General features: G+C 42.8%; 1 protein-coding gene across 13 annotated transcripts in view; it reads left to right on the top strand.

Annotated features, from left to right (window-relative positions):
- The first annotated feature begins 7,858 nt into the window (after window positions 1-7,858).
- DENND4A (DENN domain containing 4A) overlaps window positions 7,859-21,052 on the top strand; it is a 47,854-nt gene continuing 34,660 nt past the window's right edge. For 2 of the 13 annotated variants that reach the window (XM_004943897.5, XM_015292244.4), the window contains exons 1-3: window positions 8,556-8,730; window positions 16,288-16,372; window positions 20,637-20,966. In XM_004943897.5, coding sequence (XP_004943954.2) covers window positions 20,659-20,966 — 308 coding nt within the window. In that variant the 5' untranslated portion in view covers window positions 8,556-8,730; window positions 16,288-16,372; window positions 20,637-20,658. Of the gene's footprint in view, window positions 8,065-8,555; window positions 8,731-9,032; window positions 9,214-9,438; window positions 9,636-16,287; window positions 16,373-16,469; window positions 16,574-20,636; window positions 20,967-21,052 lie in introns of those variants that run through there. The other 11 variants (XM_046899168.1, XM_046899167.1, XM_046899166.1 and 8 more) reach the window with 11 other exon arrangements.

Genomic DNA, 21,052 nt, shown 5'->3' with positions numbered 1-21,052 from the left:
TGGCTCTTTACGTAGTGGGTTATGAATGATCAAGCAAAAAATTACGGTTTCTAAGAACTCCCTCAAAGTTTTCTGCACACACAGTAGTCATAGCCCTCTTACAAGAAAGCGGCAGTGCACAAAATAATTTAAGAAGCAGTACATTATTGTGGCTCCACAAAGAATAATTTAACATGATTACTGAATTGTTGCTCCTTGGACCTTCCTCGGGATCCTTTCATTTCAGACCTGCCCTTCCAGCTGGGAGGGTTACATCAGCTGAACTATAGTTGTGTGCCACGCTTGATGATGTTTGTAGTCTTTACTTTAAATCAAAAGTAAATTAGTATCATAGAATCAAGGAATCCTTAGAGTTGTTAGGGACCTTCCAACTGGATCATCTAGTATCTGCTGGGATACTTTTCGGTGGTGAAATTCTTCACTACCCTCAGCTCACGTGCCTTGTATAACAGCAGAGTGAAGATGTTAGTTTGGCCTCAGCACGTTCGTGTTTTGCTTGTTGTTCTCAGTACACAAGAAATGAAGAGCAGCATATCCTGACTGTATCACTTGGAGGTGAGCACAGTTCTTTGGGTGAGTTCTGGGAAGGGATGCAGTGAACATACTCAGAAAACAACATACCACTTCTGTGACTGGGTAAGTGAATTTTCAGGTGAAGCATTCAAAAATAAGCAGCAGCATTTAGAATTAGACTGTAAGGGATGACATAGTGGGAAGGTGGATAGATGAGATGGCTTAACAGGGCTTCATTGTGGTCAAATTAATTCAGTTTAAATAATTAATTCTCTTTTAAATTGACTCGAGTCTGCACGCTTGACATTTTGGAAGAGCTGCCATTCCCCGTCCTTCTGGTAAACACTTTTGCATCTGTTTTCCATTGTCTCCTTCTTGAAATAATCCTTGTCACTAACAGGAACCATCAGCAGCGTGGAACAAATTGACTTGCCAAGGACATTTCCTCCAACCCTATTATTTATACTGGAAGTATTCTTTTTTATATTACAAAACAGACAATGATTTAAAGAATTTGCCATATATCAAGGTAGTTTAATGCTGCCACTATGAGTCAAATTCAAACTCGGTTAAGTGAATTATTTACATTGCATTAACATTTGGCCATACTTTTTGGAGGAGGTGATCAAGCAGTCACTAATGAGTCCTCAATTCCCTCTGCTGGCGCTGTCATGCAGAGCTCCACTCAGAGCTCCCCGCAGTAGGAAGGGTATGGATCAGATGTGTCACTCTCACTCCTCTGCTGTTAGCAGATTGATTTGGAGATGTAAGCAGATGAGATGGAATAGTGTGGATTCAGCAAATAAGTTCTGTATTTTTTTCTCAAGGTACTTTGTGGTCACTCATCTCTTCTGTCATCTCTAGACTGTGGACCAGTTGCTGAGAAAGAGTTATCTCCTCTAAATGTCCGTGTTGAGGGTGGCAGAGCTATTATGGCAAATGGATACTCAAAAGACTCAAGAGTTCTGCATGCATGAGGGGTCTGCTGAGGGTTCCTTTGGGTATGCTGGACCAAACCCTGGGTGAGCTCAGAAAAGCGCAGAAGCACAATGTGACGTATATCCTCGGTGAGTCACCACTGAGATTCACTGTTGTTCTCTGTTTACTTCTGTTTCTGAGCAGTTGCTCACATTTTGAGCAAGCACAAGCTTACCTAGTTGAATGGGTAGATGAGTAAAATTAGAGCCCAACAGAACAGGGTCAGTAGTTGTACTAATATACGGGAACATTCCAAAGCAGTTACAGAAGAAAAGAATTTCAGGTAATTAGGAGAGGTGTTGGACAGTGATACAGATTTTAAAAGTACCCAAGGTGAAATAACAGATACTAAAAATATCTATATTGAGATGAAACCCTCGTGAGTCAGTACTTGAGCCAGCTTCCACTCCTTGGGAATTTGTCATACAGTCATCCAGATAGGGTAGATTACGGCGTAACTCCTTAGTCTGGAGGGCTTGCACTTACCCTTCAAGGCATCTTCTGCTGAAAAAGAGACAGGTCTGAGTTAATAGTGCAGTTTAATATTATTTAATATGTTCTGAACAAGGTGTCGCTTTTTAAAAATTGGTTTTATTTCTACCTAGAAAAACATTCTAATAATGAAAGCTCTGTGTCTTGTATGACAAACTTACTGACAGTGCAGCCTGAGATGCATTCTTTCAGTCAATCAGCACACATTTTTTAAATACCCGTGACTCTCTAGCTAATAATTCAGCAATGATGGCTCTAGCTTGCAAGTGAAATGCTGAAGTGCCACTTTTTCCTTCATTCTGCATAAGGTGTTTTCTGAGTAGGTGCACCATTTTGAAAGTATCGAAAGCACTGAAAGCATTTAAAGTCTTTTGATAGAAAGAAGCATTTTGAAGGGCTGTAGAGTTTCAGAAAAGCAGTAGAGCTGTGCTACAAGAACATCAACTTTAATTTGGGTCACATTTTCAGTGCAGATGCATCTGATGCGTTTTCCTGGAAACTCTGCATGGCACTTAGTGAGAAGAGTGACCTGATGTTTGCTCACTGTACAAAAGAACTGCTCTGTTTGCTGATGTTTGAAGCACTGCTCTTATTTCCAAAGTGGGGTACTGTTGAAGCTTGGTCAGGAGCAAAGCTTTTTTCATGGAACAGTCAGACAGAGAGAATAAAATATCTCTTTAGTGCATCTTGACAGATGTCAATCTGACTTGTCAATTTTCTGAATTTTAATGAACTGGATTAATTTCCAGATAATGACTATTTATGTAACCAAGATGCCTTATAAATGAATATGGTAATGATTCCATAACATTAATTACAGGCCTTATGGATTAAATGCATAACAAATTAAAGGCAAATGGTGATGTGGATTGTTTTTGAGTTTATTAACTTTGTAATTTCGGTGGTTTGCTTTCTGTGACTTCTGTTTGTCAGACAGTTTTTCCTCAACCAAAGGAAACTGTGCTTCAGTGTATCACAGGATATGAAAGAGTAGGTAAAACTCAAAATGCATCATGCAGAGGAAGTAGTAAATGGAACCTGAGATTTCAGAACATTTGTCTATGAAGCAAATAAATGAGTTTTTCTTGCAGAATCTCATCTTATATGTTGTTAGTCCGCTACTCAAAGATGAGATAGTTTTAAATTAATTATAATACTTTGCACTTCTGTAGTTGTTTCTCTCAAGAATCTCAATAGTGTTCTACAAATATTAATTAAGGCTAATCGTACCCCTGAGAAGTGGCTAACTGACAGATATACTTCACTTAATCCATAACGATATGAGTGATCCTTAGAACAAAATACCAAAAATTTAAACAGCAGGACTACACGAGGGCCTGAAGTAGGCAGTGGGGCCCCTTTAGGTACATGGAAAGTAATTACTTGGTCTAGACAAGACTTGAAGGTAATTTTTGACCTACGTGCAAAAAAATAAGGAGCTGAGATGGGAAGTGACCAAAAGTGGTTTTAAATTTGGTGTAAGAGGAGGTACCCACAGCACCACAGCATCACATGGAATGGCTCTGGGTGATGAATCAGACTGATTCAGGGAAAAGACTGCCATGTGTAGGAATTGCCTCCAGCTGGGCCAAGGAGCATGAGTCCAAAGGAAACCTCTAAGGCTGATGCACGAACAGCAGTGATAACAGTGAAATCTTTACTCTCATTCCTGAGGTACAGGAGCTGCTGAAAATAGCAACAAAACAGCAATATCAGTGAGTATGTTTACAGCCTGAGACTGTTATTTTTCCTGGCAAATCTGCACGCATAATTTCCTTCCTGCTATTACTCCACAAAGAGAAGCTTTTGTTACTGTGCTTTAATGATGAGAGCAATACTTAGTGCTGCACTGGACAACAGGTTGTTGTTGTTGGGGTGTGTGTTAGGACTCGGACCATCCTCAAGCAACATTTCTGCTGTTCCATTCTTTAAAAATCTGCTGCAAATATTTGTTTAAGAGCTTCTGTGGTCTACAGGAAGAGCCACTCCAAAAATACACTCCAGCTGTACATATTTATTTGCCTACTAATGACAGGAGAAGAGGTGTGGCATCACTTGCTTGATACCCCAGCACGCAGCAACACAGCAAATCTTCATGTTAACTGCTTTCTCATCAACGAACACCAATGGCCATCCATCATTTGAGATCTGAGAGTTGCTACAATGCCTTGTGTGTAGATCTAGTGTTTGCTGGGGAAAACTTTATGATGCACAGTCCTAAATCTTCAGATGCACACTTTGAAATTCCGAGGAAGAAAAGCACCACTGAGAAGTGAAATGATGATGAGTTTGCATCTTTTTTTTTTTTTTTAATAGAAAATAGTCAGAAACATTTGGGTCTCCTCTATGGGAAAGTTTTCTTTCCTTTTTGCTTCCCAGCATTTCTGAGCTTTTGGGGATGCAAACTCTCACATAAATACTGGCAATAGACCCTTGCTGAGAAAATCTACCTGCTGGAGAAAAATCTGCTCATTTTATCCAAGTGGGATGCCTAGACACTCCAGTTAGGCTTCATCCTTGCTCATATACAACAAAATTCTCTATTTGCATTTTCTGAATTGCAGTTCATGGCACACATGACTCTGATGCCTAAGGAACCCCTGCAGTGCTTCTGCTGAGCTCAGTGGCCTTTGGATCAGGCCCTGTGTTTGCTTCATTTCCCCATATTTCTATTTGCTTCAGTAAGTACTTTATCTAGAGAAGGATCTCAGTCTTCTTTTTTGCATACATGCGTGATATTCTATTGCCTCTTTTATAATTTATAACCAGTAGTTTCCCTGGAGTGCAAAAGCTTTTCAGAAGGACTATACTTTAAGCAGTAAAAGAAAGGATAACTGCACTGTTGTAGCGCTGCATCATAACATTTAAATACATTATTATTTCATAATCTGTCCTAGAGTTTAATCGTTACAGGCAGGGACAGTCTCTCTATGTCAAAAGGGATAGAATCCAGATTTTCAAATAAGCATATATTAAAAAAAAAAAAATGCTGCTTCGAGTGTGATTCCGGCTTGCCAAAGGCTCCATTTCATTGCATAAGCCTCTGGATGTAGATCCATTACTGTATCATAAAGTGGGTTACTGGACAGGGTAAGGCAGTCCATCCTCTGAAATGCAGACTGTTGCTTTGCCAGTTACATGGTTTATCCTTATCCATTATCATTATCTTTATAGTTATTTTTACCAGTGTTACAGATGTGCCATGTCTTTTTGGAAGACATTCTCTTGGGTTCTTTTGGAGCCTCATCCCTTCTCCGTAGAGATGTGAATGAGCAAAGCACACAGCACAGACAGATGAGTTCCAAATGAATAAAATTGGTAAGAAAATGGGCAGATTAAGCCCTAAATTGCTTACTTAAGTAACTGAAATAGTTTTGCCTATGAAAGCCGGTTTCTGCCAGGAAATAGTGGAATAATAATTGTTTATTTTTTATTTTTTTCTGAGCACTCTTGAAGCCTCATGAATTATAAGTAGTCAGATCTCACAGCCCTGAGACAAAGTCTGTTAAAACCATGTCCTAGGACAGAGAAATTCTCGATTCCATTCCTGGCACTGTCCCTGACCATCTGTCGCTTGTCCTCTGCCTTGCTTCAGTTTACCCATGTGTAAAAAGCACTTAAAATAAACAAAACCATGCTTTGAAAATGACTTCAGTACCACAAGCTAGAAATTTGGGGGTTGCAACATGGGAAAAAATGGTTCTGTGGTTGCCAGTCCACAGAAACCCTGTGAGTCTCTGTGGGGAAGCTAAATCTGACTGACAGCTCTGCACCCCATACTTGAGAGAACACCACATAGAGCATCCCATTGCTGCCCACCTGCAGTACACATGGTAGTTGACTTGTTTAACTGACTTTCAATGCTTACTAAGAATCTGATCCAACACTGACTGAAATTAATAGGAACGCTTCTACTGACTTAATGAACTCTGGGTCAGTCTCCATGTGTGTGCAGAGTTCTCTGCTTTGAGATCCCCAGTGTTCCCATGAACAGAGTTTTAGGGAAAGGCTTTGTTTGACTGACACATAGACCCATTTCTGTGCAGCGAGCTGTGCATGCAGTGAATGTCTCTGCCTGTACAGTAACACTATTCACTGATGTTGCTCTTTATTCAGAAGCAAATACAGCACTATAGTCATTATTGCTCATAGACCCTTTCACACGTGGCATTAGTTGAGTCTTGATGTGGAAAATTGATGACAAGCTATGGAGGAAAGCTTTGCAGTTAGATATAAGATAGGAGACATGGTTTGATAGAGGTGCTGACAAGCCAGTAATGAAATGGAGCATTACAATTAGATGTGCTAGTGGCGACCTGAGGATGATAGTGTGCCACAGCCAACAGAGAGTGAGAGCAGGAGGTAGGTCACAGGGAGAAAGCAAAAGAGGGTTGGTGGAACCGGGGGAGAAGGAGGAGGAGATGGAAGAACAAGAAGGACAGGATGGAGATAAGCACTGTGGGTAGCTGTGATGGTGGGATTGGGAGAAACTATTTTGTTTGGTGTTTATATCAGGAGTTGCAAGGTAAGGTCTGCATCCCTGGCTCCAATTTGCTGACGCTGACACAAAATATAATTAAATATAGATAAGACCCTAGAGTACAGAATTGGTGGAGGGAAATAAATAGATTGGGCTATAAATTAACTGGAAGTCAAAGATATATACATAAAAGATACCTATTATGTGATCTGAAAAGTATAAAAACTGCCATGAAAAGGTTAAGAATGGTGTTTCTGTAAAATTTAAGTTTCCATTTTTTAACTGGTAAGAGTATTCTTATGGAACCTAAACTCCAAAACTATTTGAACTATTCATGGTCAGTGCAGTGACTTTGTGTCAGTTTACAGGCAGCTGAAACAATACTTCAGAGCTGAAACAATGCTCTGATGGGTCTACTCCTACCTTGGAATGGAAGATAAAATCTGTCCTTAAATGTGAACACCAAAGATCTAAACATTACACCTGCATGAAAAATGAACAAGGGAAAAGAGGACAAAATATGCTGAATATCAAAGTTACTGACACAAGCTAAAAGATGGACTTTATTATTGCTAATTATGTGAAAACACTTCCAGGATTAGAATCCATCCAAGATGATCATAGGATGTAGAAATTTTTCTAACAGAGCACTGCGTAATTTAAGGACTCTTTACAGAATACAGCCCAACTTGCTGCAAATACCAAGGTACTGGCTTCTTATTTTCTTTATTTACTCCACCAAATATTGTTGAGAGATAAAATGTCCTTGTGGGTGTGACAATAAATCCATACTGTGCAGCAGTACAAGAAATGGGCAATGTTCTTGCATTCCCAGCCTGGGAGAGAGGTTGCCACAATCCTCAGGCACTGCGCTGTTGATCAAACAAGAGTCAGACTCAGCACACAAAAATCAAACCTGGCAGCACAAAGCTGTGTCTGCGTGTGCAGGCTCGCACACGGGTGCCTCTGCCTGGGTCGTGTCAGCCACTGTTTCCTACACGGCACGTAGGAGGAGCAACATTGCTGCTATAAAAGGTCGTATTAATTAAAAAGAAAGGGGGAAAAGTAATGTTTTGCACTTTTAAATTTTCGTGTTCTCCTTTTCAGCCAGATTTTCAAGCGGGATGAGTTAAATCTATACAGTAAGTTTGAACACACTTAAGCACTTACAGCCCAAATTCAGAACCGTATCTGACCTTTCCCTTTGCAACAAGCCATATCAAAACCCTCCGAGCCAAATATCCTTAACCGAGGGAAGCTTGAACTCAAAGCCAAAATTGCATGGTTGGAGCCTATCCCTAAACATCACTTCAAAAATAGCACATCAGTGCAACATTGCAAACAGGAGTGCAGCCTGTGGGATGCCAGGAAAGCAGCGCTCCCGTGTTCCAGAGCAGGCAGAGGGCTTTTTGTTGTGCTCAGCAACATCTTGACACACTGCACTAATCTTAGCTGCGCGCTCTTCAAAGATTATTTTTGTCTCAGGTTCTCTCATAGTCTTTGATGCAACAACCTGGTGTGGGTTACTTCAGGCCTGCGGGAAATCCACAGAACCCGTTCTGTCTTCCAGGTACCCCCCGCCCCACCGACGGGCACCACAGGTGAGCGAGGCTGGGATCTTTGGGCCAGAGATACGTTTCTGGTTAATTTAAAGGTGCCGGAGAGGGAGAAGCTGTGGGACCAAGGGGGGAGGAGAGCTCTGGGCAAACGATGCGTTGTATTTCGGGCTGTGCTGGAGGGGTTCCATTGACCCGCGGGGTCCTGTGGACCCCCACATGTGGCTCAGGGAAGGAGCCGGCCCTGAGAGGGGAGAGAAAGGAGGGAAGCGCGGACCGCTGGGCCGAGGCGCCCGGCTGCGGACCTGCTCTGTCACAGAGAGCCGCCCTCCTCCGCGGGGGTGCTGAGGCGCACCGGGCCGCCCCGCTCGGCCCCAGCGCCGTGCCCGCCCGAGGGGCTGCGGGCGGTGCTGTGTGGGTGAAACCATCCTGCTCCCGCGATCACGAGCCGGCGCCCGCCTCCCCCCGCCCCCGTGACAGCCAAGATGGCGGCGCCAGGAGGCGGTGCGGAGGGGAGGGGGGATCCCGCCTGAGCCGCCCACACGGCGGGAGGCGGTGGAGGCGAGCCGGGCTCCGCTAGGATGAGATAAGGGCGCGGGGATCGAGCGCGCTTCCCCTTCCCCGCGCCCCTTCGCCGCCCGCTGCTCGGCGCCGGGGGCACGAAGCGCCGGCGGCCGTTCCCCTGCCCCGGGGAGCGCGGCCCCGTGTGAGGTGAGGGCCGGGGGGAGCGCCGGGCTGTGGGCGCGGTGGGGATTCTCTGAGCAGATATTTGGGGCGGGGGCCGGGGGCGGCGGGGAAGGAGTTCTACAGTGTTCGGCGGGGTGAGGGGCCTGGCGCGGGCCGCGCCGAGTAGCGCGAGCTCGGGGCCGCCCCTCGCGCGGGGCTGCGGCGGGAGGCGGGTAGGGCTGAGGGGCGGGCGGCCCTTTGCGCACCCCCTCCCTCTGCGCCTCGGTAACTTTCCGTTGGGCTGCGGCGAGAGGGGGGAAAACTTTCTCCTCTTCCTCCCGACCCCTGAGGTGATCCGGGGCCCAGCGGAGCCCGCGGAGCGGAGCCCGCGCAGCGGAGCCCCCAGCCCGGCCTGCGGGCCTCGGGCCGCGCCGCTCGGCCGTCGTGAGGCGGGATCCCCTCGCGCTGCCATGTTACGGAGCGGGGCAGGAGCGGGGACTGCCTTGTCCTTAAGTGCGCGGCTCCCAGGTAGGGCACGCCGCCTGGCTCGGGCAGGTGCTGCTCGGTCGTATTTTTGTTGTAACTTTACCCTCGGCTCGCAGAACGCGGCTGACTTCCAGCAGGATTAACGTGGCACGCTGGACATCAGCCCTGACATTTCAGTTCTGTCCCGTCATGATGTCTGCACGCAGCGGGGATCGTTGGCCGAGGAGCGGTAGTGTTTAATAACTCTTCAGCAGTGGTTGTTATTCTGGAGTCGTTTCAAACAGGATTTTAACGTGGGCTGCCCTGAGAATGGGGATTTCTAGCAGTGAGGTCCCGGCGCCCCGTTCTGAGGTTGGGGTTTTCTGAATTATCTGAGCATTCTGAACGGCTTTTCGCTCCATTTCACAATTTTTCTCTGAAGCTGTTGCTCAACTGGAGGTTTCTGTAAAGAGCAGAACACTTTGGTACGTCATCTTTTCCCTTTCTGAGTGATTAAACGCAAGTATTTGGTATTGATTTGTGATGATTTAGGAGAAGGAATTGAGTTAGTGTAGCTGAACGGGTTATTTCTGGTTTATGTGTCATGCAAACCATCTCGCTTTGTGAGTCTCCCGTTTCTCTTTTCGTTTTAAAAAGTTAATATATTTAGTGAAACTTGATCCTGTCTTACGGGGCTGGAAGTCTGTGGGCATGTGTGAATGGGATGGCAGAGTGGGACTGCATTGCTGGGAAGTGGGGGAGTATTTCTGGGGCCATTGTGAGCCGGCATTGAAATGGTTTAATTATCAGGAACATGGCATTTGTTTTTGTGGTTAACTTTTGGGGAAGGAGAAAACTGCGTGGAGCCTTATAGATGAAGTAGGAAAAACAACCTGAGCTTCTCTACAGCCTTAAAAGCTTGCATAATGTGCATATTTTATTCTAGAAACATTAAGGTCCAGCTGCATGAGGAACTTTGCTGAAGTTTATAAACAGTTCCTGCTGCTTTTGAACATGCTTTACCCAATGGGCTCTTCTAAATGGTGCACTTACCAAAAACTAGCACAAAAAAAGATAAGATCTCATTCTCTGAAGGCTGTGCCAAAATGCACTATGGCCATTTTTTTAAATACAGGCTTGCTTAGAAATATTTTTCTGTACGAAAAGCATTCATATGCTCAAGTTTTGGTACTTGTAGCAGTGTGGTTGCAGGCCCACGTTTCTTGTGAACAGCTTGCTCTCTATGCTCTATCATGCCCATATGGAGCTTAATGGAATCTCTATATGTGTTAATGGCAATACCAACTATTTTGTATTTACATAGCCGGAGTTAATTATTAGTTAGCAAAAGCATAAATATTGACAGAGCCTGGCTTATTCTACAGGACTCATGTGAGTGCAGCTGATCTCTGTGTAAGCATTGGGAACAATGTAAATAAATGGATCAGGTTTAAAAGAGAAAGTAGCAAGAAAGAAAGTAGAGCCTGGTTGGTGCCTGGTTTAACTGAGGAGAATGGAGTCGAACGAGAAAGGTGTTTAATACCACCTCCTGTATGGCCTTGAGGAAAGAACTGGGAATGCTTCTGCTCAGAACTGAGCCTGATACTTAATCTACAGGATATTGCATTGAAGAATTTATTAATCTCTAGGTAAATTCCTGTTGGAGTGTGTGATAGCTGGAGAAAAGAGTCTCATGACTCTTTGCTAGAGGAAGGCAGTCTAGGTTGGACTGAATAATGATAATGGGATTTGTTAATCTTGAGGTTTTCAAACCGGAGAAAGAAATTTGCTGTGTCACTTAAATATTCAGCATCCCTTTTCAATTTCCATTGTACTTCCTAGCGACTGAATTGGAGTTAGCTTTGCAAGTCATAGTAGATTGAAATGCTTTTTACAAGAGTGAGTGGAGGAACATTTGCAGTTATGGTCAAAGTAACATCAGCAGGCTGTGGAAAGTGAAGAGTACAGCAGTCACTTAGTCAGAACCTTCCTGAATCTTAAGTAGCTGTTGAAATGAAGACTTGCAGGAAGTCTTTTGATCCGTTGTCCTTTCCTCAGAATTGACTTTAATTTTTAAATCTGTTGTTGGTGTGACCAAAGAGTTGGAGGCTGAAATGTTGCACAACTTGGATTGGATTTAAAAGGAAAACCTTGATGCAACCTTGTTCAAACATAATGTTTTAGGATCTGGTGGTTTCCAAGTATCTCGCTGTCTGACAGAGCTCCAGTAGTTCAGGTCTCAATGCATCTCAAGCTGTGAGTTGGGAATATTTGTTCTGAAGTTTCCTGGAAAGGATTCTAGCTCTTCATAAATGGGGAGGAGAAAGAAATAAAAATAGTTTTGGTGTCTGGTTGTTGTTTTTTAAGTACCTTAAGTTGCATCATGTTTTATGTTTAGGATTTAGCGCCTTTGAAGAAGGTTAGATTGTGCTTGCTGAAAAAGTAAGGGTAGAGGTGTGGTTTAGAGGGCTGAGTTGCATTTGTTCCTCATGCTTCTGCTGCAGTCTCACAGGATAGTCATGGGAAAGAGCACAGAAAAGCCCCTCCATCTATTCCCTTATATATCGATTCTATATACAAACAGCATTTGCTACTGTGAGCACAAATCATGACAGAAATTTTATGGCATACTGAGTGCAGCAAATCCTCTGCAAGCTTAAGCAAGTTGTGCCTTGCTTTATTTGAAGATAGCTAACAGGTATGAGGTGAATATGTATAAACAAAGAATGCATCACCACTGTTGAACTACTTAAAATCAGTATTTTCTTGAAGGGAATGGGTCTCTTTGCTATATTGTGTGATTACCGTTAGGTGTTCTCTGTTACGTTTCAGTTCAGGTTTACTCTGTGCTGGATCTGGAGATCTGGACTATGACTGATCTGGAAATGCTCTGCTAATGTATGTATGTATATAAAGTGCCACCACAGGCTATAGAGCCACAATTAAAATGCACAGAGAAGACTGGTTTATAGCAGTCATTTCAGTCTCTTTTCAAAGTATTATTTCAAATCTTAGATACAGGGTTACTGCAGAGGCTGAAATGGAGTGATATTGTAGTAGACAGGAGCACGGGGAGGGGGGTGAGAAAAGAAGTATGATATAAGCATAGGATGCAAGGAGTGAGGCAGAAGGTTAGAAGTAAGTTAGCCAATTATATTCTTCCTGTTTAATCTGTACGTGAAATTTTGCCTTTTTCTTTGGGTGAGGGGGAATAATGTCCCTTATGGATCAAGGTATTATATTTAACCATCCAAAATTAAAGTAGGCAAGCAGCGAGTGTCTTGTATAAATCTTACGCCCATATACACAAATGAGAAAGTCCCCAGAGAACTGTGTGTGTGTGTGCAGGCTTTACACAAACAAACAGAAGCGGGTCGTGGGCAGGACTCTGGGTTTGGTTTTATCTTGAGCTTCAGAAGAAACTTGTGAACTTAAAGATGTATTCTCAGTTGTACAACCAAGATGAGGATCTTGGTCAGCTCCAGGGGCTCCTGTATGTCAGCACATTCGCTTGTGTAATATTTATACAATTACAATGGAAGAGCTAATGCTTTTCAGGACCTGCGTGTGCAGAAGTAACCAGAGCCTGCACAGTGCTGTCCGTTAAATCCCAGTACAGGAGCACTCATTTAACAACGTGTACAGCTTTAGAGTTACCTTGTATGCTGAACTCCTATTCAGGACAGTGAAGAACTCATTATGTAGAGCACCAAGGGGAGAACCCTTCTGTGAGTAATTTTCTCACACTATTTAGCACATGGGTGACTCTCTCTGACCCAATACACTTAAGCCTTTCTTTTAAAAGGTTTATGTAATAGTTCTGTCCCAAAAGATGGGCAAGGGGTTTTAAGATAAATCTGTTCTATGTTCAGAGATGCTTTGAGATAGCTTTGGAATCCTAATGCAGCAGTTAGCATATAACAGTACTTCCACTGCTATACTGTGATTACTGGGGGGAAATGCTGCCCTGGTGTTGTGCTGTTAGCTAACCTGGCTCGGAACCTGTCACAGTAACACTTGCTACTCAGTGGATGTGTTGTAGCTGGACTGATAGCAGTACATTCACATTTATTTTTCTGTGGGGTAGAAGATGACTCTTTTGCTAACCAGATCTGGAGATCGGCTGGATGCAAAGGGTGTTAGTTGGTGTTATCTCACCATTGAACCTTTCCAGTCCGGTGTAGATCATCTGCAAGTGGCAGTTGCAGTCTATGTCTGTCACCCACTGTGTCCCTCACTTGCATCGTGACTGGGTCCAGTATCCCTACCTACAGGACATATTTGCTGGTGACAGACACACACACACACACACACACACACACACACACACACACACACACACACACACACACGGGGGAAGAAATGCTTTGTGCCTTCTCCCCATCCCCCCATGCATTCAAAATTTTGATTTGGGTGGGGAGAGATTTCATAGCTAAGCTGAAATTGGCACATATATCCAAATGAGGACGGGTGAAAGCAGAACTCTTTGACAATACTAGTTGATGCACTTTGACATTTTGACATGTTGGAAGATCCACTGTTTTTCCGTGCCTTTATGGACTGCGCCAAGGAAAGGAGAACATTCTGTTTGGGGACCTCTCCTTCTTAAAAGTTGTTGTATAATAAGTAGTTGTACAAAAAGCAGTCTGGTTGCCCTCCTGAACTGTTTTGGATGAAGTGATATTTGTGTTTCATAGTGCTTACCTTGGCTTCACTTCTCCTTCATTTACTGTATATTGTTGTCTGCATCTCTCCTTTCAAACACATTTGTACTGCAGAAATTGTTTCCATTCTTTGTTTGTGCTTTTTGGCCATAAGTACTGTAATTCAGAAAGAGAAATGGAAGAAGTTTTAAAACCAGTCCTGTTAAGACCCATCTCTGTCATTAATCTCACTGAACATCACTTTACTGGTATTTTCTGTAGCCGTGGTTGGATGCCATGGCATTTTGCTGTGGTACAGCTGTAATGAACACCTAAGCAGGCTGTGGTTTGTTGGGCCCTCTTAGCTATCCCTCTGATTTAGCTGAGAATAAAAGCAGCAGTGGAAGACTTGGTGAGTGGTAGTGGAGAGTACAGAAGATACAGAAAGTGCCTCAGCATGAAGTCTGTTCCTTCTTGTCTTCTCTCTGCCAGTAGCTGTGCTTCCTCCTTAAGCTCTGCTACTCTACACGGCTCATTCTTGCTGTCGGACTACAGCAATCCCACTGAATCTAGTTCAGCCTCTCAATTTAGCAGTGATTTCTCTTTTTCCCTAAGCACTGCTGAACACATCTGTCTCAGTTGCTGGCCTGCATTGCGATGTTCTGTTCCTAAAAGCATGTCTCGATGTCTCGTGCTCTGTCCCTGCACTCTTATCCAGCACTTTTCTGTCTTCCAGGCACCTCTTAGAGAGGTGTTGTTGGAAAATTTTCAGCAGCTCTCTTGATTATCTCCAGTGTTGTTTGGATCAGAGTATGCTGGTTTGGTATGGATGATAGGGAAAGGACCTGCAAGAAGTCTGATAACGATTCTGGTCAAGTGATGTGAAGGCAGAACAACTTCATGGATTATTTGTTTATTTTTTTCCCATATGCCAATATTTGTCTTAACTGCAGTACTACTGTGGCAGCTGGGGGCTCGTGTTAATTACTGTGGTGTTCAATGCTCTTGAGCGTAGATACATGCCACAGTGCCTTACAGAGTGGGACGAGTGATCGCATCAACCATATTTGTTAGCGATTTTATCTGTTACTGTTATTTGTTTGACTGCGGTAGGAAAATTTGGTGTTGGGGGGGAGAGACTTGTGTCCAAATCTCCTCCTTGGTTTTTCCGGATAGCTGAGAAGGAAAGTGTCCAAAGGGAAATTACTTGTGTTGATGCTGCTCTTTGCTTAGGCTTTTCGCAGCTGTGCTGGACATCTGCAGGTGATCCCTAACATTGCTTTATTTCATGATACTCCCAGAACTTTGTTGCATAAATCAGTGGAGTGCAGGTGCTGTGTGGGTTAGCCAGACTTGTTCCAGGGGCTGGATTCATGCTCCAGGCTGCCACCTCCACTCCTTGCCCTAGGATTAATGACCTAAAAGTGTTAATTGATTCTGTGTGGTTTGAAATACGATGTGTGGAACTCCCAGAAATACAATTTTGATAATTCAACATAGTGAGTTTTTTCTGCCTTTTTTAACTTCAGGAACGGAAACAAACACCCTTCTTCCATTTCATGGCTTGCATCAGCCCTCCTGAAATGCACTTCTTCCCAGCCTTGTTTATGTTGCGCTTTGTTTTCTGAAGTCTTCTCACAGCACTCTTCTAAGAGTGTTTCGTGTCTTGGCAAAGAGAAGTTTTCCTTCAGACAGCGTTTATTTTTGACTACAGCCTTGCGGATGCTGATGAGTAGTTCTAGGAGGCTGAAGTCTGAGAGCCTCTCCTTGGAGCTCCTCGCTCGCTGTCCCATATTAGAAAGCAGTTGCTCTAAAACGCCCCAGTGTAGTGCAAGCTGGCAGCTTGTATGTGCCTCTGTAAAATACAAGCTCTAGTTATCTATGGTCATAACTTAAAAGTGGTTTTAGTAGTGTTTAAAGTGTACAGCACTCAAAGAAAAATGGATGGTGGATTGTAACAATAAATGACAAGGAGACTAACCATAGCTGTGAGTGGGGGACTGTGCAGTGAGGTGGTTGGATGGAGGAGTTGCACATGTTGCTGATTGCAGAGTGAGAAAGGTCTGCGAAGTATCAGCAAATAGAAACAATGTTTTAAAGTAGACTTGGAAAGATTGAGCTGAAGGAGCGTTTCCTAGGTGGCTCTTTCTCTGATTAGGCATGGATGGTAATTATCAGAAAGGAGCGGAAGAGCTGTGATCGTCCAAAGCGGTTAGCTCAACCAGTCTTCAGCTTGTTTTGCCCATTTCCTCAAACCATTGCATGTTGTTTACATTCTTAAAATATCATCGCAGAGTAGGACTTAATATTTACTTAAAACTGGGCTTCATATACGTTTTTTAGTATCTGGGAACACGTAGCCTTGTCTTAGCAGTTGAGTTCTGCAGCAGTTCCCAGCATTCATTCAGTGTGGCTGGTGCAGTGGAGTGTGCAGTGAGTTTGAGTTTAAACAAATGTGCGCATTGTTTAATTTTTGTTTTTACTGTTTCTATAGGGAATGAAACTTTAACAAGAAGTCTATGTTAAAGCCTGGCTAACAACAGGAGAGTAAGGTGTAGAAGAAATGCCTTGATGAAAAGGTAGGGAAGACACTGAAAGATATTTTTAACAGGCTTCTGTTCTGGTTTGGCAGAGTTCCTGTGATATTTGAGGTGCTTCTGTTCTGTTTGCTCATAGGATTGTGTGTTCGCTACAGAGAAAATACCAGTGATAGAGGGCTTGTCTCACTTCTGCCAGGTGGTTCCAGAATCACAGGGAAGGGCTGAAGGGTTTTTCCCTGGGTAATTGCATGTTGTTAGCAGATTTTCTACTGTTGAACTCTAATGTGATTTTGCAATGTTGTGGCTGAGAAATGGTTCGGAGTAGCCATAGTGGGACTGACTGATGCAGTTAACTTCATTTTGCTCTTGCATGATTAACGTCATGTTTCTGTGGGTTGGTAGCGTACTTCAGGATAATGCTGCAGTGCATCCCTAAGTCTGTAACGTGAAGAGCCATTAGGATTTAGCTGGCAATTGCCTGTCTGTCAAATCTTCGTGTGCTTTCAAAGTAAGGAAGGTCTTGCAATGTGAGTATATGATGAATGCTTTAAAAAATAGATTTCATCATTGTGTAAAGAAGCTTTGAGCTGTTTAAAGATAAGAGAAAATAAAGCTGTTGCAGTCCCTTGCATTGGTTTCTAACTGTACTAGGAGATGCTCTTTTCTTGTTTACAAACAAAATATTTCTTTGGAGTCAGGCGAAGAAAGCAAAACATCACTTGTCTTTTAGACAGCTAATAGACCTAATATAGTTCATTAATTCCAGTTCCTCAGTGTTCTTGAAGGGAAACCCAGGAAGGAATAAGGAGGCGGGGACGCTAGAAGATTACGAGGCAGTTGTTGTGTTTATGTCTGGCAGAGGCAGGCAGGTAGAGCTTCTAGCGGAGTTGCACAGTCCTTACTGCTGTCTTTTACAGAGCTGTGTTCCTCTTGCACACGCAGCACGCATACAGTAAGCTCCTTCTGCTCTTCGGGAAAGCTGGCTCCTGGAGAGCAGGAACAGCCAGAGAGCTGCTTGGTACCTGCCGCCCATTTGCAGCCTATCCTGTAGAAGTCTACAGCTAGGAGCAGGCTGTATGAATTGTCAGTATTTTTTTCCTCCTTGTAAATAGTGTATGTATAATAAACTTGGTGCTTTGTGAAGCATTATGCCTGTTGCTGAACAGATGGAATAGACAACAGATCTGCATTAGATACTGATTTATTGTTATATCTGAAAACGTAACCTGGTATAAAATCATGCCTCTGAACTCATGCTAGTTTTTTGAATGAGAATTGTAAATAGCTTATAGAAAACTGAGGAACCTTCCTGAAAATGAAGTGATTTATTATGTGTGCTTTTCCTTCAGAGTTCAGTGGTGAGATTGAAGTCCCAGTGATGTTTTATTTGCACGAAAGGGTCAGCCTCCTCTAAACTTCCCAATCATCCCTTCTGCTAGTGGGCTGTTCTGCACTTTGCAGCAGACTCGTTCTCTTTAACACCGACATTAGAACACAAAGTGAACTTTTCAGATGAATCCCTTCCATGCAGTTGCTAAAAGGCCAGAAGCTAGGAATTAAAACAGCTGTAGTTAAGCAACAGAAATTATTAATAAGTATTTCCTGAGTGTTTATAGGGAATTAGGGTATTAGGAGTTAAACTGAATACACAATGAAACGGAGTTTACCATTTGTCGTACAGCGAAGTAATCAGGCTAGTTTGGTGGATCTGTGGCAAGATTATCTGGCTGCTTCTCCTGTTCCCATCTCTTTTGGAACAGCAGAAAGTCCTTTTTTTTCCTCCTACACTTACATAGTCACAACCTGCAAAGTTTGTGCATTTTCTGCTGTATTCTTACAGTTCAGTTTGCTATTTGTAAAGATACTTTTCTTACTGATGCTTATGATGTTTAAGTTACAGTGGTATAAATTATATGCACTGCATTAAATATGATCATCTCAAAATGGTTCAAAGACCATATTGCTGGGGATGTACACATGGTAGGGACTTTTCTAAGAGGCTGTTCATGACCCCTTGTTTGCATGCACATTTTTTTTTTTAAGGCAGGCTTTTCTGCTGCCTTCCTGCTCCTGTCTGTCGCTGGCTGTCCCTGCTGACTGCAGTGCAGGGAAGCTCTAGTGGCTGCTTCTCATTGTGTTACCATTGCTGTTGTTGCATTTCACCTTGGAACTGCTGATCCCAAAACGCACTCCTGCAGTGTGACTGTGCCTGCATGTGGCTTTTCCTTTTCTTTCATGTTCCTTTTCCTGGAGGTTGACCTGCAATACTATAACTGTATAGTTACAACCTGTTTTGGAATACTTTTACAGTGAGTTTTTATTCAGATTTATCGATTCATGTGAGATTGCTTCTCACATAACTGGTCCCTGAATTAGCTCAGGTACCCTCTTTTTGTGGCCTGTTAACATAGAGATTGCATAAATCTCTGCACACAGTAAACAGATGTTAAAAATTCAGGGATCACAGCAGTTCCAGTAGAGTCAAAGTTGGCTTTCAGTGAAGTACCACTGAGTTGTTCAATCTCTTCTGCATTTCATCCCATTTGTTGCTGTGAGGCTTTGTATCAGAAAGCAGAGATCTGAAGAGATGTTACATCACTAGCCAGGCATTTTTCTTCCATTTCTTAGGAGTTGCATTAAATTGTGGAAGACTTGCTGACTTGGGCATTACTTGCTTTATAACCTTAGGAAGCAAATGTGTGTGTTAGCAGGTGTTTGTATGTAGGAGATTCTAATTTTAACTGGTTATAAATGAGGAGAGCTTGTCCCAGTTTTTCATGTGTGCTTTTGGGAATTAATGTTTGAATCCGAGGCTTTTGCTATAAACGTAATGTGAAATAATTGATGATGAGGCTTAAATTTTGAGTAGGTGTTACTCTTGAGTTTTAAAATATGGACTTTGTTCCGTTCACTTGTAATGCTGTCATGGCTTTTGAATCTAAGAAGTTGAGGTGTTGAGGTGATGTTAACACTGTATTGACTTCTGTTTGTGGAGTTCCCGAGTGTTAGCAAGCCCTTGAAGCTGCCGTGTTGCAACAACTTTTCTTGTGGTGAAGATTTTCACCCAAATAAAATATAGACAACAAAAGGGCCCTTTAAATAGCTTGTCTAGTTTGCACAGTTTTGTTCTTGATGACAGTAAAGTTCCTGAAGCTACTTTAGCAGGGCTTTAACACTTCAAACTGATTTAGATGAAGATTTTTAGCCCATTCCTCAGTGTTCTGCATCAGTGGGAAGCAATTCCTTTATTTGCAAAATCGTGCTAACAAATAGGATGTGGATTTAAGTGATTTGCAGAGATATTCAGGCGTGTCTGGCAAAGAGGTAACAAATCTCCCAATACATCATATGCTGTGTTTTCTGCAAGGCATCTTTTCGCCGTATAAATATTACTTCGTCCTGTGCTGAAATTAATTTACGACCATTGTAGAAAATGCTGCCAAAAAAATAGGAAGCTATACGAGAAGAATTCATATGTGAAGAACTATTTTTATCAGTATGTTCCAGGAAATAAGAATGTAATTTCACATTACAGTTTGGCTGGAACAGCAGGACTGTATTCCTTGTCATTATGAAAAGCTTCATGTGGTCTGGAAGATTATTGTTTCACAGTGGTCTGTATCGCATTGAAGTTGACTGAGTTTAAATGCTTTATGCAAATATTTGGTGTATTGCTGCCTGTGGATGGGCTGCATGTTGAGGATCTGAGCTCCAAAATTTTCCCAAATAACCTGATATTGATTTTTAACATGCAAAAGTATGCCAAGAAGATCTGCCCTTGATATTTCATGTAAAATCCTGTGTCTGAAATGTGTTCAAGTATTATAGCTGCATCTTTAGAGTAATGAAGACTGTCTTTGCATGTATGTTTAGTATTCAGAAAGCAAACCAATTGTAGATCTTACCTCTGAAGGTCCATTGCCCCTGTATGCAGATGACGTGCAAAATACTCTTTGGCATGGCTGTGAGCTTTAAGCAGTGAGCTGCTGGCAAAGCTTTGCACTGCATTTTGCTGTTTTTCGGTTCACGTACTCTGTGGTACCAGTTAACAAGAGGAGACCGCTGGGTTCTCTGTTCTGAGGTTAGTGTTCAGTGCTTGTATCTGGGACTCAGTTCCAAATTGTTGAAAGATGGTGATTGTAAATGGAAACCGTGACATGGCTTGATGATGGATGTCTAATTCTTTTGTATTCTCCTATTGTGTTTTAATTTGTTGTTGAAATTTTTCCATTTTTAATTATGAACAATTCTGATATCTTAACATTTCCTTTAAAAGTAATGACTTGTATTTCTTTCCCACCAGCTTCAACATCTTGTAATGGAAGATGGAAGACAAAGGGGCTCGTGTTGCTGACTACTTTGTTGTCGCAGGATTAACAGATATTTCTAAGCCACTAGAGGAAGAAATCCACTTCAATGATGCTTGCCATAAAATTGCAAAACCAAAAGAACCTATTACAGATGTAACAGTGATTATTAAATCCCTAGGAGAGGAAGTTCCTCAGGGATATAAATGCATAGATGTTACTCCCTCAGGACTGTCTGCAGATCTCAATAATGGCAGCCTTGTAGGACCACAGATATACCTTTGTTACCGCCGGGGGAGGGATAAGCCCCCACTTACTGATTTGGGGTGAGTGATGGTTCTCTTACGGCACGCAAGTTTGGCAATTTTATGTGACTAATGAGCAAATAAAGCAGGTTTATTGAAATATCACA

The sequence above is a fragment of the Gallus gallus genome, chromosome 10 (genome assembly GCF_016699485.2).
Source record: "Gallus gallus isolate bGalGal1 chromosome 10, bGalGal1.mat.broiler.GRCg7b, whole genome shotgun sequence".
Classification (NCBI taxonomy): Eukaryota; Metazoa; Chordata; class Aves; order Galliformes; family Phasianidae; genus Gallus; species Gallus gallus.
This window is presented reverse-complemented; position numbering and strand designations above follow the sequence as displayed.